Source organism: Orcinus orca, chromosome 19, assembly GCF_937001465.1.
Source record: "Orcinus orca chromosome 19, mOrcOrc1.1, whole genome shotgun sequence".
In the NCBI taxonomy this organism is placed as follows: Eukaryota; Metazoa; Chordata; class Mammalia; order Artiodactyla; family Delphinidae; genus Orcinus; species Orcinus orca.
Genome location: NC_064577.1, coordinates 7,108,369 through 7,125,105, shown reverse-complemented (window position 1 = coordinate 7,125,105; position 16,737 = coordinate 7,108,369). Strand labels below are relative to the sequence as shown.

At 43.9% G+C, this 16,737-nt stretch overlaps 1 protein-coding gene across 8 annotated transcripts in view; it reads right to left on the bottom strand.

Annotated features, from left to right (window-relative positions):
* Positions 1–16,737, bottom strand: part of VPS53 (VPS53 subunit of GARP complex) — a 138,010-nt gene that overhangs the window by 54,184 nt on the left and 67,089 nt on the right. For all 8 annotated transcript variants that reach the window (XR_007473479.1, XR_007473478.1, XR_007473475.1 and 5 more), the window contains 2 exons: positions 10,744–10,838; positions 7–249 (listed from right to left, as the gene is read on the bottom strand). Coding sequence is in view for 2 of the 8 variants with exons in the window: in XM_004267078.3 (XP_004267126.1) it covers positions 7–249; positions 10,744–10,838 (338 nt within the window). In the remaining 6 variants the exon portion in view is untranslated. The remainder of the gene's footprint in view (positions 1–6; positions 250–10,743; positions 10,839–16,737) is intronic.

The following is a 16,737-nucleotide window of genomic DNA, read 5'->3' as shown; positions in this document are numbered from 1 at the left end:
ACTCACTTGGGCAGGTTGCCAGAGAGGATTTTCCAGGCATACTCTCGGAGGTACTTCTGGAAAATAGTGGTCAGGGCGATCATCGGCTCCCCGGTACTGAGCTGCGAGCACTGCACCATGCACTTCTTGTAGTAGACAAAGAGGTCGGCGCAGCTGGGGAGCACGGCGCCCCCCTCGTCCGTGTTGGGCTTAGGTGGCCCCTGGGCTTTGAAATCGGCCACGAACCGATCTATCAGCTCCCCAAGGTTTCTGGGAGGAAGAAAACATGAAACGTTATTTTATTTCAAGAAAGAGAAAACAAACGTGCTTGACTGCCGCGAGGCGATCACTCCTCATGCTTTTTACATTTAAAATTGGACCCGTTTCAGTAAGTCGGACAGAGAAAGACAAATATTAGATGATATCACTTATATGTGGAATCTAGAAAACAATACAAATGAATCTATTTACAAAACAGAAAGACTCGCAAAAATAGAAAACAAATGTATGGTTACCAAAGGGGTAAAAGGGGGGGGATAAATTAGGAGTATGGGATTAACAGATACACACTACCATATATGAAACAGATAAGCAACAAGGATTTACTGTGTAACATGGGGAACAATGTTCAATATCTTATAATAACCTATAATGGAAAATAATCTGAAAAAAATAACTGAATCGCTTTGCTATATACCGGGAACTAATACAATACTGTAAATCAACTGTACCTCAATAAAAAGTAATTAACTTAAAACATTTTTAGAACCTGGATCCATTTTTATCAATATCATCATTAACTACCACCACCACTCCTACAACAACAGCAGTGATAAAATTTGGCATTTGTGCTGTTTTATACTTTTCAAGGCACTTCATGATCGCATTTGACCCCAAACCCCTGGGAGAAAGATAACGTGTTATTGGACCCTCTAAGAGATGAAAAAAATAAGGCCCAGAAAGTTTGTCACACGATTTAGTGGCAGAGCTGAGCCTAGAATCTACCGCTTAAGTGTGTGCACTGGTCCTACTACCTTATCAGTCCCAGCTCCCCTTTCCACAAATGGAAACCCTAAATAATGACAGTGTTCATTTTCTGAACACTTATGGTATACCAGGCACCATGTCAGCTCTTTGTAAGAGTCTTTATACGTGAACTTCACTTAATCTTCACAATAACCTTATGACGTAGGGACTAAAACTATCCTCCTTTTCAAAAAGCGAGGTGCAGAAAATTAAAGGACCTTGTCCAAAGTCATACGGCCAGAGAGTGGAGGAGCCAGGATTGAAACCCAAGCAGCCTGGCTCTAAACCTCATGCTTTTACCCACTCTACCCTACTACCTCCTCAAACACAAAAACGTTATGATGTCAGCAAATATTTAGATATCATTAACCTAAAGGTACCCAGCAGACAGACAACTAAACAAAGAGAAACTGGAAAGAAACAGTCTAATGCTTTCTTTCTCCTTTAATGCAGTTTCTTCTGAACAACTTCCAAAATCAAAGGTGTAAGAAATCTTGGGAGGAGAGAAAATACTGAGCCGCTCCAGGCTTGCCCCAGGTCACGGTGATGAGGATGGTTGCAACTTTCTCCCATTTCCCATTCAAACATCACTGAATTTGCCTCGGTCACACTGAGTCATCACTGTTCACATCCAGCAGGGCTATATTAATTGGTCCCTGCACAGTTGTGCTCTATGAAAAATGGGGGAGAGGTGGGTGTTCCCACCCCTCTTAACATTTTGCATCTTTTTAGTTGCTGTCTAAGGCTACAGGAATCCAGCTGTGTTTTTTGTTTTGTTTTTTTGTATTTATATAACAGTCAAGAAGAAAAAGACAAGAACCACGTGCAGTATTAATGAGTAGGAACAGGAGAAAATTGACATTTTACTCAAGAGCTTTTCTTATTGAAAGTTTATTACATCCAGATATAGCCACTGCGCCCTCAAAGAACTTAAGGCCTAGGACAGTCCATTGTGATGGTGGTGACGGTTAGCAAGCAGAGAAGGAGCGAGTTAGTCGACCTTGGAAAGCTCCAGCGTGTCCACCCTCCTTCTTCACACCCTCCTCTTGTCTCATCTTTCCATTTAATTTCCCACGTCTCCTCCACAGCGACCCCATGCTCCAACCAGCCTCCCCTCAGCTGCCGCTCTGCTCCATCTCTATCCCTGACTCTGTGCATCTGCCTGGATGCGTCCCCTGGGGACTCTCCCGTCACCACCTGTCCACTCACCCCCCCAGCTCAGCTCAGGAGGCACCTAGATAACTCCTACTCACACCCATCCTCTATCTCAATTGCAACTTCTGTCATCTGTAACACACTGACGACTATTTTTTTTTTAACACTTCATTATACAGTGTGAGGGTGTCAACTATTCAGGAAACATGCTGACCTTCTCCCATCCTGGGCCCGTGGTAGGCCATGCTCATCAGGAATGGCTGTGTCTTTCTCACTGATCTCCAGGGTAATTTCAGAAGCCTTCCTGAGACAGCACTGTAGCCAGTCACTTCTTATGAGCTGAAGTTGGCAGAGAAGGTGAAAGCTGCTTGCTTTATAGTGGTAGAATCTTCTTCTCTGTGTCACGTATGTTATCGTGAGATTCTTGAGAGCAGGGATAATGTCTACGCTACTTCTGCTCCCCCGAGGCCCAGCCCTCAAGCTTCTGTGCGCAGCTAAGCTCCCAGTTACGTTGGTGCCCAATACGTACTCGGCGGATCAACCTCCACGTTTTCTTCCTAAGGGATGGGAGTGGAAGGGTCGGGGCTGGTGCACTGGAGGAGAGCACAGAACAGCAGGGGAGGGTTCCTCTCGAGTCTTCCTATGAGAGACTCTAACCTCCGAATCCACAGTGCCAACCAAAACAGGGGCGAGAGCTCCAAGGCATTTTTGCCTGAACCACTCCTCTAATGCCGCTGGAAGCTGAAGCCAGGATACTTCCTCATCTACCTCCTATTTCGGAGCCAAGCTGATGAGTAAGACTGTAAATTAATTGTGATCACAGAATAGAGACAAAATTTCCTCTTTAAAAAAAACCAAACACTAAAGATCTTCCATATTTTGCAGAATGTCTCTTGGGTTACTGTTGACATTGTTCTCTGGTGTGAACGAGAAATAGACCAGAGTGACCCACCCCTCCCCACTTCCATCTTGCGCTCTTCATCAGCCTGCTTCTATGCCACACGAGACACTAGACAACGAGTAATCAAATACCTTCACAGAAGAGAAGAGGACAAGTCACCCGGATGGGAACGGGTAAAGTTCATGAGTTTGCAAAGGGGATGCAATCCAATCAAATATGATGGAGCACTTTGTATGCACAAGGCGCTGCTGCATATATAAGTATATATAAGTATATCTTATACTTGCTGTATAAGATATAAATGAGTCCAACAACAAGAAAAGCAAAGGTTACCATTTCTTCCAGGCACCAAACACTACCCTGAGTTTTGGCAGCATCTTATAGGAAGGACTACTGGAGAAAGGAACACGGGGCATGCTGACCTGTTGAATGGAATCACAGGGATGCGCCTTTTATACCCTAAAGCAATTACAATCAAGTAAAAGGTTAAAAAGGGTCACGTCCTGATTACAGTGCTGCGGGGGGGGGGGGGGGTAAAGACACAGCATCTGTCCATTAGAGGCTGTGACCTATTGGGGGAGATAGGACCTTCATGATTATGATCTTTAGATCTCAAGATGGCAACAAAATGCTAGTTTTGCAGTACGGACAATATGACCAATTTGTTTTAGACAAAGGAAATAACAGAGGAAACTAGAGAGAAAATTCCACAGCAGATTCAGGCAAGAGAATAAAGGCCTGGAGTCAGAAGTAAGTACAGAACACGGTGTGAGGGGGAGAGGACGGGAAGTAGGAGAGGAGTTGGCTGAGGCAGAAGACACAGACTGAGAAAAGTCTGACCTGCAGTTAGGTTCATACACACCTCTGAATTCCCACAGCAAACTGTTCATACCTTTAACCCTCCATGCTGTGTTCCAAAAACTTTTTTTGGTCTCTCTCTCACACTAGGCTATATGCCTATAAACTAGGCACTGCACTGGCTACATTATAAATACAATCTCACTTAATCCTCACAACAGCCCTGAGCGGAAGGCATTAGTATCCCTGTTTTATAAATGAAGAAACTGAGGCTGAGAAAAATAAGATAACTTGCCCTAGGCCACAGAATTTATCAGAGCTGGAATTCGAACTGGGGCCTGTCTGACTCCAAAGCCAAGCTCTAACCACTATCCGATGCTTTGATTTCAAAACTCTAAAGCGCTATACAGATACATGGTATTACGATTATTGGTGTGATTCGCTTTCTCTGCAGCTTAAGGAAACACGTCATGGATGCAGATGGTGTCTTTTATTCTCTTCCCTGTAGCTTGAGCTTTAACCCAAGAACTGTATAAGCATTTTGGGGGCGCCATGTGAAATACTGCTGGGAGTTCCACTGATACAGAAAACGACCTAGGAATAAAGACTACTGCAGAGCGGTGGCAGCAGAGGGGAAGATTAAAACACGGTGAGAAGGAAAACCACACTGCACACCAAGCTTAGGTATGGATGACCAAGGCCATTTCTTCTGGTGGGTCTGCAGCTGACATTCACAGAAACAGTATTCTAACTGGAAAGTACAGGAGTGATGGCTCTGGGGGAGGAAGAGGGTCGTCAGAAAAAGTGGGCAAGGAGGTGAGTACGGGCAAAGCGGCTTAAGACCCCCAGGAAGTTACAGAACTTGTTCATCCAAGGATGCGCCGACTAATATGCACCCCTACCCCTTCCCTGTGGTTGGGGCAGAGGAATTGGCTCTGGTGTGGCCAGCAGGGAGCCAAGCTCTGGCTTGAGCACAGCTGGGAGATGGGTTCCACACAGGTAAATAGAGCAGGTAAATACATGGAGGATCCTGGGAACCAAGCTTCTCACTGCTGTAGAAGGTAGTTACAGACATGGGACGGGGACACTCCAGTAAACCCTGAGGTTAGGTTAGAATTGGAGTTACTGGCATAGACTCACAGGTTTTAATATATAAATAGGTATAAAAGTAGACAGATAGGTAGATATACACATACATACATTTCTTGGGTCTCTCAGCTCAGAGGACCCAGAAGCACGACACCCCAGCAGCAATGAACACATATAATGCGCAGACTTAGTTTCTAAATATCATTTCCCACCAAAGGAACAAGGGATCCTGGAAGAATGGATGAGTCCAGGGCTGGGTTAGGAAAGTACAAGACGAGCCTGGTATATTTTGTTGGGCCAGAAAGAAAGTACTCAAAACACGCTAGGGGCATGCAAAAGAATGGAAAACTAGCTGGGAGGGGCTGAAACCAGGACAATTTGGGCATTAAAACAAATAATGATGGATCCTGGAAGAGAAAAAGGACATTCGTGGAAAACTGGTAACATCCAAATAGACCTGGAGTTTAGTGAATAGTACTGTACCAATGTTTACTAGCTGATTTTGATAATAACTGTATTACAGTTATGTAAGATGTGAACACTAAGGGAGCTTGGGAGAGGGAATATGGGAAATCTGCACTATTTTTGAAGTTTTTCTGTAGGTCTAAATTTATTCGAGCATAAAGTTAAAAAAAAAAAGATAGTAATGACTATAACCCATTGAATAAAATAGGAATCCAAATTCCTATATCCACAAATAGGAATCTGTCCATGCTGATACAAATAAATGGGGAAAAGAGAAGGCTGTTTCTTAAAACAGAATAAATGTAGAAGAAATGATGGAATTAGAAAAATAATTATTTGGCAACTATCTTAGTAATAAGTGATTCAGGCAAGTGTCATTAACAGATGGTAAAATAAGTAAGTGAAAGATGAGAAAAAGGCTATTTATATGGTTTCAAGGTTAATCAACACTTATTAATTACTTATTAATTAATAGAGAAACCTGGCCAATACCATCTAAACCAAGTAGTAAAACTGACCAGCACAAGTTGTGGGACACATTGATACCGTGCGTCTCCTGACAAGAGTTACTGAGAAGAACATGGTGCCACTTCTGTGTGAATCATAAATCATGAGCCAGCATCAGTCAGAACCAGACTGAGGAACACTCCACAAAGTAACTGGCCTACACGTGTCAAAAATGTCCAAGTTGTGGGACTTCCCCGGTGGCGCAGTGGTTAAGAGTCCACCTGCCAATGCAGAGCACACGGGTTCGAGCCCTGGTCCGGGAAGATCCCATATGCCGTGGAGCAACTAAGCCTGTGCACCACAACTACTGAGCCTGCGTGCCCAGAGCCCGTGCTCCGCCAAGGAGAAGCCCGCGCACGGCAATGAAGAGTAGCCCCCGCTCGCTGCAACTAGAGAAAGCCTGCACGCAGCAACGAAGACCCAACGCAGCCAAAAATAAAATAATTAATTTAAAAAATTTTCCAAGTCATGAAAGATAAAGAAAGAATAGATTATTCTTCTGGATTGAACCAAAGAGACATGACAAATAAATGTAACCTGTGATCCCGGAATGGATTTGAGATCTATAAAAAACAGGATTGGGGGGGCTTCCCTGGTGGCGCAGTGGTTGAGAGTCCGCCTGCAGATGCAGGGGACATGGGTTCGTGCCCCGGTCCGGGAAGATCCCACATGCCGCGGAGCGGCTGGGCCCGTGAGCCATAGCCGCTAAGCCTGCGCGTCTGGAGCTTGTGCTCCGCAACGGGAGAGGCCACAACAGTGAGAGGCCCAAGTACAGCAAAAAAAAAAAAAAAAAAAAACAGGATTGGGGCAAATGGGGAAAGGGAATAGGGTCTATGGATTTAATGGGAGTGCTGCATCAATGTTACCTTCCTGATCTTGATGGTTTGTACTACGGTTACATAGACTGTGTCCTTATTTACAGGATACACACACTGAAATATTAAGGAGTAATGGGGCATCTTGCCTGAAATCTGAGAATTTGAATCTCTCAGGAAAAACAACATGTATGTTCATATATCCGTGAGTATGTGTGTGTCTGTCAGTGTGTGTGTCAGAGGCGGGAGAGACAGCTGTTAATTGAGGAACCTGGGTGAAGGATACACAGGAGCTCTATGTACGATTCTTGGAACTCTTCTGAAAGTTTGAAATTAATTCAAAACAAACAACAAGCAACATTAGTTTATAGAGAGACTCTAGGCTTCACCCAGCTAGAAGAGGTGGCGGGCTCTATTTCAACGAAAGCTATGACAGGGAACTCAGGAGAATGGGCAGAAATGGAGTCCCTAATAATTTCTTGGACTGAGAATGTCACTGAATGGAGTGAAGAAAGTGCCTATGGAGAGAAATCTCTCCTGCAAGTCAGCCAAAGAAAACGCCTACATCCCCAAGAGTAGAAGAGACACTACTAACTTCCTCCTTGGACATAGACAAAAACTGAGAAAACTGCTCAAAGCACAGGAGGACAGCTCAGCCCAGCCAGCTAAGAGGTGGCCGAGGGACATCCCCACTCCTCCTCCCTGGGCACCGGCGCTGCAGTCCTCCTACCAAGGCTGGGCTTTGGGCTGGGGCAGGTGCTGCCAGGACTCTCCCCGGGCAGGTGGGAGGCTGGGGAGACGGAAGAGTGGACCCCATGCCAAGCCCACAGAGAGCTGGCAGCACCAAGCAGGCCACCCAACCACAGTCCAGAACAAGATCACCGGAAGGGCAGGGCAGGCACAGTTCCCGAGTACTGTTTACTTGTGCCGAGTGACAACGTGTCATGTCATTTATTCCTCACCGCTAATCCTGTGAGGGGGGCATTATTCACTTGACCGTAGAGAGCACAAACTAAACTCGGAGAGGTTAGGGCCATGCTCAAGGCCCCAGGCTGGTGAGTGCAGAGCGCGGACTCAAGTCCAGGTCTGTCTGGCACCCAGGCCTATGCTCTTTCCACTACCCTGGGTTGGGTCTCAGTCATCGGGGAACTTGCGAATGGTCTCAGATTCTCCTCCCTTGCAGATTTTTGAGTCAGAACTACAACAAGAGGAGTAATTTGTCCCAAATCAGTCCCCACCTGAGCTCCTTCCCCAGTCTTAGGATTCTCTGACTTAAGGGAGGACGAGCTTCGTAGAACCCCTTGAAGTTGTGCTCAAGATAGCGTGTGGGTTTATGTGGATGTTTTTTTGGCAAGAGGACCTGTGGTTTTCATCGGGTTCTCAGAGGGATCTATGACTCCAAAGAGGTTAATAACCTGCTGCTTTAGGCATTATTTGTCTGCTGCGCTCCTGTAACAGATGAGGAAATGGATCTCTTGAACTCTATTTTCTACTTCAAGCTTTTGCTGTTTATTCTGGAGCGACAACAGCACAGCCTACGCAGTTCTCCTACGAGAAGCTTCCGCTACTGCACTAGTGCTGTGGAAACATCCCAGCGAGGCCAGACGGCAAGATGAGGGGCCAGCACTGCATTTTTCATACAGAAATGGAGAGTCCCTAAGGAAGGGAGGGCTGGCTCTTTGCCCAAAGTCTCACGAACAATGAGTGTGCTTTATACGAATCAAGGCCATGCGAAAAGAGTAGATCCCAGAATTACACCAGATAATTCAGAAAACTGACTCTTTAGACCAGATAAGTTTTGAGAAAGTACATGGTTATCTCAGATGTGCACTTTAAACCCTGGACCCAATAGCTTTTAAGCCTTTTAAAAAATAAGAATTTGGATTGATAAGAGAAGAGAGGGCTTTGTCCCAAAATAGTCATACGGGTGGGCTGCTCCAAGACCTGTTCATCTAACAGGCAAAGAGCTGCTCCTTTTCCGGCCCCGTAAGGGTGTCTTATTAATATCCTGAGAGAAAACTTTGTGAATGCAGAAGAGAGGGTGTTTTCAAAGGACTAAACGGCAATAGTAACTACTGCCCTTCTGCACGCCTGCAGACACAAGCCCAGTAGATAGAGAGCAGGAGGAAAACTGGGGCTTTACAAGACAAAAAACGTCAAGACAACTTTTTCTGTGTGAGGTGGGGGGCGGTGAGGAGGTTGTTTTTGTTAACGTAGAAGTGCTTTTACACAGGTAATTTTCTGGGGTTTTCATATGAAGCATTTTGTAATCAGGGAAGAAAAGAATAGAAGCAATCTATTGATACAAAATCAAATAGTTGAATAACAATAATGTTCCATTTAAGACACAAATAGCCATTTGAAATGTTCTCTTAAGCTGATGGTTTACCCTTGAAACATACCTGGAAGCAAGAATTTTCTAAACTGAAAGAAAAATTAAAAAAAAAAAAAGGACTGGACTTCAGCACCTAAATGCTTTCCCCGAGAACTCCCCTCAAGAACTTTCTCACAGCTGCTGTCCTCCCTGTGTGACCCACTGTCTGGTCCTCCCAAGCGTGTGTTCTTTAGGCTACGGGCCTTTCCTCAGAGCCTGGACCAGCCTGTCTCTGGTCAGTTCGGCCTGTTCCAGAAACTGGGCCTTTCCAAAATGTGCCTTCCGGCATGGAAGGGCCTTCCACAGTTGCTCTGGCTGTGGACAGAGATTCAGGGATGAAGAGGGATCTCTGTCCTTTGCATGAACAATGGATACTGGAACATGACCATACTCTTCTGGCTGTGAGGGAACCCGGCTGCAGTGGGCTGCTTTGTAAACATTTTCTGGAGCCCCTCTGTAAAAAGCACATATGTTAAATGGATGATCAAAGAAAATATAACACATCAGCCCAAACAGGAAAAAACAAACAAATCAACAAGTGGGGGAGAAGAGGAAGCTCTTCCTTATAGTAGAACCCTAATGAGTAAATATAGGAGAAATGACAGAAACAGACCATCGTTTGGCAAACACTACAGTAATCATTGTTTCAGGCAGGAATTGTCAAGGGATGTGAAAAATGAGCAGGCAAAGTATGATGAGACATGGGATATTTACATAGTCCCCAAGTATCCCCCCCCCGCTGCAAGATACTTATGAATTACAGAGCAAAAAATAGTGGCTTCACAGGGAGAAAGCTGGCAGACATCACTTTAGCAAGTGGTCAAGGTCAACCTCAGCAATAACAGGACAAATCCAGGTGAGATGCCTCCTGACATCACGCACTGGGCTCTGAGAAGGACACAATGTCACCCCTGTGGTATCTTGCCCAAAATGCATAACCTTGATTTAATCAAGAGGAAACATCACAAACAGAAATTGAGGGCTTTGGACAAAATAGCTGGTCAAACACTCTTTAAAAGTGTCAAGGTCATGAAAGACAAAGAAAAGACTGGGGAATTATTCCAGCTTAACGGAGCCTAAAGAGACCTGACAACTAAATGCATGATTGAATCTTGGACCAGAGAAAGGACATTCGTGGGAGAAGGGTACCTTCCTGTTTTGATAACTGCGGTTATGTAAACTGTTAACATTTCTCTGGGCGAAGGGTATATGAGAGCTTTTTAAAACCTTTTGGTAAGTCTAAATGATTTCACAGTGAAAAGTTAAAACAAATTATACTTGAAAACGTATACATTAGAGATGAGGCTTTATTTCTCCACTTTCCAGCGCCTGACACTGTAAAGCCTCACGAGCTGACATACAGAGTGGGATACGGGCTCAGCGCCCACCTGGGAAGTAGGTGCTGGGACCTGTTTGGAACCTTGTTAGAGTCAAACCCAGGCTTCTGAGATTCATGGACACAATACATGATAACACTCAAAAGGCCGAAAAACATCCTTAACAGGTTTCCAGGGAGGGTAACGGGTGCCCCAAGTCCCTCCTTCAACCTCTAGAAGGAGCTGTGCCCTTGTGAGGCCCCAGCCCTGACCCAAGGAGCGAGATATGCAGAAGGCAGCAAAATGTTCATCACTCACTTGTCCTGGGACTCAATATACACGTAGAGATGAGGCTCAAAACACTTGGAAACAATGCCGTGAAATGGATTGTCTGGGGCTTTAGGCTTCTTTGGCTGTAAAGAAAAAAAAAAGGAAAAGAAGAAAAGAAAAAAGAAACCCTATACTTGAGCCATCTTTGCAAACTTCCAAGCAGTTTCAAAGAAAACATCCCTTCAAAGTTCACTCCCAACTTACAGATAAGAAGCACTCAGCGTAACTAGACTGAGACTATGTCCTGTATTATGAGTCATGCCAGTTTGTGAACAATAAGCCAGCTTTGTTGGCATCATTTACGTGCTCTGTGCGGTGAAAGATTTATTGCTACTTTGATAACACATGCGTTTTCAATTTGGAAGCTCTTCATCATCTGACTGATGTTTTCAAAATGTAAATTCTAGCTAATAACAGCACCGCAGAGCTGTGCCGTGCTTTGGAACATATAAAGTGCTTTCACGCCATCCAGTTGTAAAAACCTCCATTTACTGCTTGTTATTATGAGCCAAGCACTTTGGTACGAAATATCTCATCTATTCCTCAAAACAATCCCCAATATAGGAATTATTACTACTATTTTACACCTAAAGAAAGGGAGGCTCAGAGGGTGTTAGCAGCCTGCCTCAAGGCACATGGTGAAGTTTCCTGTCTCCTAAACCAGAATTCTTTCTAGTAGATCATTGCTGTCTTGCGGTGCTTCCTAAGACTGTTGAATTTCACCAACAAATATAAGAAAAAAAGAAAAGTAGGGGGTCAACACAGGGTTGCTAACTTTTTATTTTGTTACTTTCTACTCTAACCACAAGTTCCTAAAAGAACTTTTATACCCAAACATTTTATAAGAGAAAATAGTCGCATAAAGGCCGTCCTTCCCAAGAAAAGACAGTTAGTTGGTGACCTTATATCAGATAGAAAGACAAAGAGATAGACACACAGGCTGGCTGTTTTGTCTTTATTTTTTGCCTTGCACCAGCTAAAACCTGGATCAGTACTGGTCCCCACCTGAAACTGCGAAACCACTGATAAAAAGGTCATCCGGGCAGGCAAGCATTTAAAAACTATTATTTGCTACTTAAATTCCCTTTCAAAACATCTAAAAAATAAACAAGGATCTTCCTACATATTTCTTTCTGTTCCTAAAAAAAAAAGCCAATTCTATCTATTTCTGTTTGTTGGTATCTGAAAATAGACAGAGGTCCTTGAGCCTTTGCTGGGCTTGATACAAGAGTACAATCTGGATATAAATTGGCACGCACAGCACACCTGTTGAATTGAATGGCTCATATCTTCTAATAAAAAGAGGAAAAGCTAAGCCCCCTAATGACAGACAGAAATGATTACCTTCTTCCAGTAATCAAAAACAAATAAAACGTTGTAATGGTTAAAAGCATCTGTAAAAACTGGTAATGATCACCAAAAATTAAATGTCAACTGCAGATACATCCCATTTAATTTCATGTTTAACTCTCTTCCCTTTTCACCTTCTAAGAGTTCCATGTCTTTAATTTTTTTTTGCAGGATTTGAAGAAACTCTGGTTCTTCCTAAGAATAACTACAGTCTGGGCTATTTTCTCTTATCATCCAGAAGCCACTGCCAAAGTCAGGCCTTAGGCTGAGACTGTAAGAGGCTCTCAAGTTCAGGTTCATTGAGTTTAAACTGACTGGATTCAAAGTCCCACTTCATTTCACAGATGCCTTAGGAGTTTTTCCACATTTCCATTAGTTTAAAATGAGGGATCCATGATGCAGTATGATGGTTGTGAAGGTATGGTCCTTATCTATTTGTTCTACATTTTCCCAGTCAGTTACCTTTTTAAAAAAATTATTCTATTCTTTTCAATAAGATGATCAGATAAATGAATAGACAAATGTGATTTAATCTGAATAACTTCTGTAGGATGAGATATCCTGATTTGAGAACTGGAAAATATGGCCACTATAGCCATATATCTTTTCATTAATTAAAATAGAATCTTCATAAATATTATAATTATTCCCTTTATTTATATTTTCTTCCCTTGACAAAAATATTCACATATCTGTAGGATAGCTTCTGGAAATTATAAATGGGAGTTTATATAATATAGAATGTTGTCATGTTTTAAATCAACATGTGTATTTTGTATTTGGCTTTATTTACCTACTAATTTATGTGTACTTTTCCAACTACTGACAATGTTTCAATTTATCACTCTTGAATCACATTATAAAATTTATATAAGTCTGTAAATGAGATAATAGTATTGTACTAATGTTAAGTTTTCTGATTTTGATCTGTAGTAATTTAAGTGAAAATTTTTTTTAAGTGAATATATTTCCTAAAAAGGAAATACATACCGAAATACTCAGAGGCAAAGGGTGTGATACCTATAAACTTACTTGTTCTGAAAGAGAGAGAGGGAGGGAGGGAGAGAAAGAGAGAGAGAGAGAGGGAGGGGGGAGGAAATGGAAAAGTAAATGTAACAAAATAGTAACAACTGGTGAACCCAAGTGAAAGATAGTTGAGAGTTCCTTGTAATATTCTTAAAACTTTCCCTAAGTTTGACATTATTAAAAAAGAAAAAAAGTTTAAAATAACAATAAAAAACGTGGCAGATAATCCCAGGTACAGTAGTGGAGCATTTTGAGAAACGGCATATCACCAACACTCCGGATGACCTGGAGGACCACACCGTGGGGAAACACAGACATCCACGCCCGAGTGAAAACAGGGTTAGAGCCAACGTCCTGGTTTTGATAATGCCCTATAGTTATGTTAGCCATCAGCACTGGGGGAAGCTGAGAAGTGGGTACCCAGGACCTCTCTGTGCAACTTCTTATGAGTCTATAATTATTTCAAAATAAAAAGTTTTTTTTTTTTTAAGTGGTTCAGCAGAATTAGACTCTGAATGTGAAGAAGTCTTGGGAATATCTTAACCTATTTATTTTGCTTATATTTTCCTTTTTATGTATGTACAAAAGTGATACATGATAAAAATGTATGGATAAGTCTGAAGAGCTCATTTAGTATAAAACATAGATTCTAATGGTTAAGGAAAATGACTACATGATATTCCAACAAACTCATCTTGATCAGTCTCCCAGAGGCCCCGTGCTTGATAAGTCCCCACAGAATCCTCTGGATGTGGCTCAGAGAGCCGCACAACCAGACAGTGCAGGTGGCCCGACCCCCATCCCCACAGGGGAGTCCGCTCCGCCCAGCCTCTGCCCGCTAACGGCACTCCTGGCAGTGAGGAGGGCCCTGTCGCCATGGCTCTCTATCCTCTTACAGTGTTTTCAACGTGAGTTGGAAGCAAGAGGGGAACAATGGGAGGGATTGCCTGAAGTTTCCTGTTTTCTTTTTTTCCACAGGGCTGCCTCCTGCCTCTGGCTGCCTCATAGCTGTGCTCATATTTAGATGAAATGGGCTGGAATTTCGGCTCATACTGGTGTCTCCCTTTGTACCGTCCAGCTCCCCAAAGGGTTGCTTCTCAGCTTAAAGAATATACTAAGTCATTTAGCAGTAGCACTCAGGCTGGATTTGGGAGTGTGTGAATTCTGTCCAAAAGCTGCAGATGTTTAAGCTATTTCCTCCTGGAGTTTGATGGAATAATAAAAGGTTACTGTTGTCACAGTAAGGAGGTCTGCAGCTGGTCCCATTTCCTTTTATTACTATCCAGTGTAAACAGATTAAATCTAACTGCTCGGATCACCAGAAGGGTACATTTTAAAACCAGAAACTCCTTATTTCTTCTCTCTTCCTTTTATACTCTGAGTACCCTCAGTCCCTCTTCAGATGCCAGTTTTTAATCATCAGGAACATGTTGGCAACTGATTGTTCAAACTAAATAGCTCTTTTCAAGTTCACGCTCCCTTCTCCAGAGCCTAACTGCAGTGGTGAGTAGGGAGCGACCCTCACCTCGAGGGCCACCCGTCTGCTAACTGCAGTGATGCAGTGGGTTGGGTAACCCAGGACAACTACTGGGGCCTCCCGCCACCTCTGGCCGAGCTTGCCGCTAGTGCATTGTGGGCTTGCCCTGAGCACCCCACCTGGCTCCTCATCTTCCTGTGCGCCCAGCTCCAGAAGCCAGCGAGTGGCTGGGAAAAGGGGGGCCCTGAGCTCCCACATCATCAACCACAAGTGGGACAGGTGCTGGGGAGGTGGTGGGAGGTCGGGATGGCAGCTGAGGAGTCATTAGTCACTGACGTGTAAGTTTTATTACTAACAAGTAATAGCCCGTGAAGCTGTGAGTGGATCATTTAGTCCAGGGGGTTTCAGTACTTTCTTTTTGAACACACCTAGAACCCCTGATCCAAAAGCAATTTTATCTGGAAGTCCATGAAAAAAGTGACTCAAAACAGAACTGCTGTATTTGGAGGGACTTGGGGCCCTGGTCTCATCCCAACTCCCCACAGTGACATCTCACAGGGCACCAAGGAATGCAGCTGGAAAACCACTGGCTCTCTATACATGGAGAAACGAGGGAAGGCTAGAGAGAGTAAAAACCCACCTAAGGTCATGCGGGCAGCTAATGGCAAACCAGAGGCTGGCATCTTCCCCATCACGTGACTGCTTTACCCCGTGTACCTGTGTTCTGGGTCCTTAGAATGAGCAGGTCTTTGTCTTTAAGACAGTAGCCTCAAGCTTAAAAGACGAGTAAAAAGTTCCACAAGAAAGGAAAATCATATGTTACCTGGAAAAACTGATTTTGTAGCTAATGGGGGCTATCATAATCCAGTTTACTAATATCCAGAGATGACTAGCGGAAGGGATGACTTTTCACGGCAGCATCTGAGTTCAGCTACACAATTCTGGACATGACAATGGCAGCCACTTGTACTGGGGAGACATGAGGGCCCTGAAAACGTCCCAGCTGCACAAGGCCAGCTCAGAGGGTGCAGGTGCCAAGCGCGGGTGGAGGATACATGGGAAGGATGAGCTCCACACCCAGAGTCTTCTTTCCCACCCCAGTCCTTCCTCCCAAAATGTGAGAGACGCATTTCTTTAGTTAGAAGAAATCTTTTGTTTTCTCCCAGCCTAGCTGATATGATGGCTTTAAATCAATTACGTCTAATCCCATAGATCTCTGGGATACGGCCTCAAGGTATCCCTTCAGTTTTATCCATTCACTTTTATTCACGGGATGCATTTCTATGTCCTCCACTTTTCAGGGAGACATCACCGATGTAATAGAAGGAACGCCAGAAAAGGAATTCTAGTCTCTGACTTCTAGACCTAGCTTCTGGTCTCAGCTCCTCCACTTTCAAACTGTGTAACCCTGGGCTAGTCACTTAACCTGCAGCTCCCATATAAAATCCTATAAAAGGAAAGGCAGGCATTGTGAGGATGAAAGGGAATAAAGCGTGGAAAGGACTTTTAAACCATAAAGCACCATGAACATGTGAGGCATCCATGTTATTATAATTATTTAATCGATGGATCAGACACATTTGATGACCTCACTTCAGAACTGCTCCTGGAAACTCTGCTCTCTTGGCTCCTGCCAGGATTGTACACCTACCCTCCCCATGCTAGGAATGCAGGGTTAACTGCAAAGTGCGTGGCTACGGGTTTCCCAGAGCTGCTCTTCCCAGTAGGCCTCCCTTTCAGTGATGTCTGGAGCAAAAACAATACCATAAAATAATCCTCTAGCAGCCAAGTGTAGAAAATTAAAAAGAAGGATCACTAATCCAGACAGGAAAAGTCCTGATTTATTGCTCTAAGCTCTCTCACCATAAAATGGCAGTGAAACAAAAACACCATTCTGTGGGATGAAGGCAGAGGAAATTTAGAGTTGGACAGAAAAAGCTGAAGGAAATGAAAGTGCTGGTGTGCTCTGAAAAGTAACTCTCCAAATATGCCGTTGGTCACCATGGTGTTTCCAGGCCTCTCCACCGGCTTCCAGACTAAGGTGCTCGGCTTCTGCTGAGCAGAGACCTCTCCTGGCTGACGGTGCTGCTAACTTCACCTGGGATCTTTCAGTCACCCATGTCGTCACC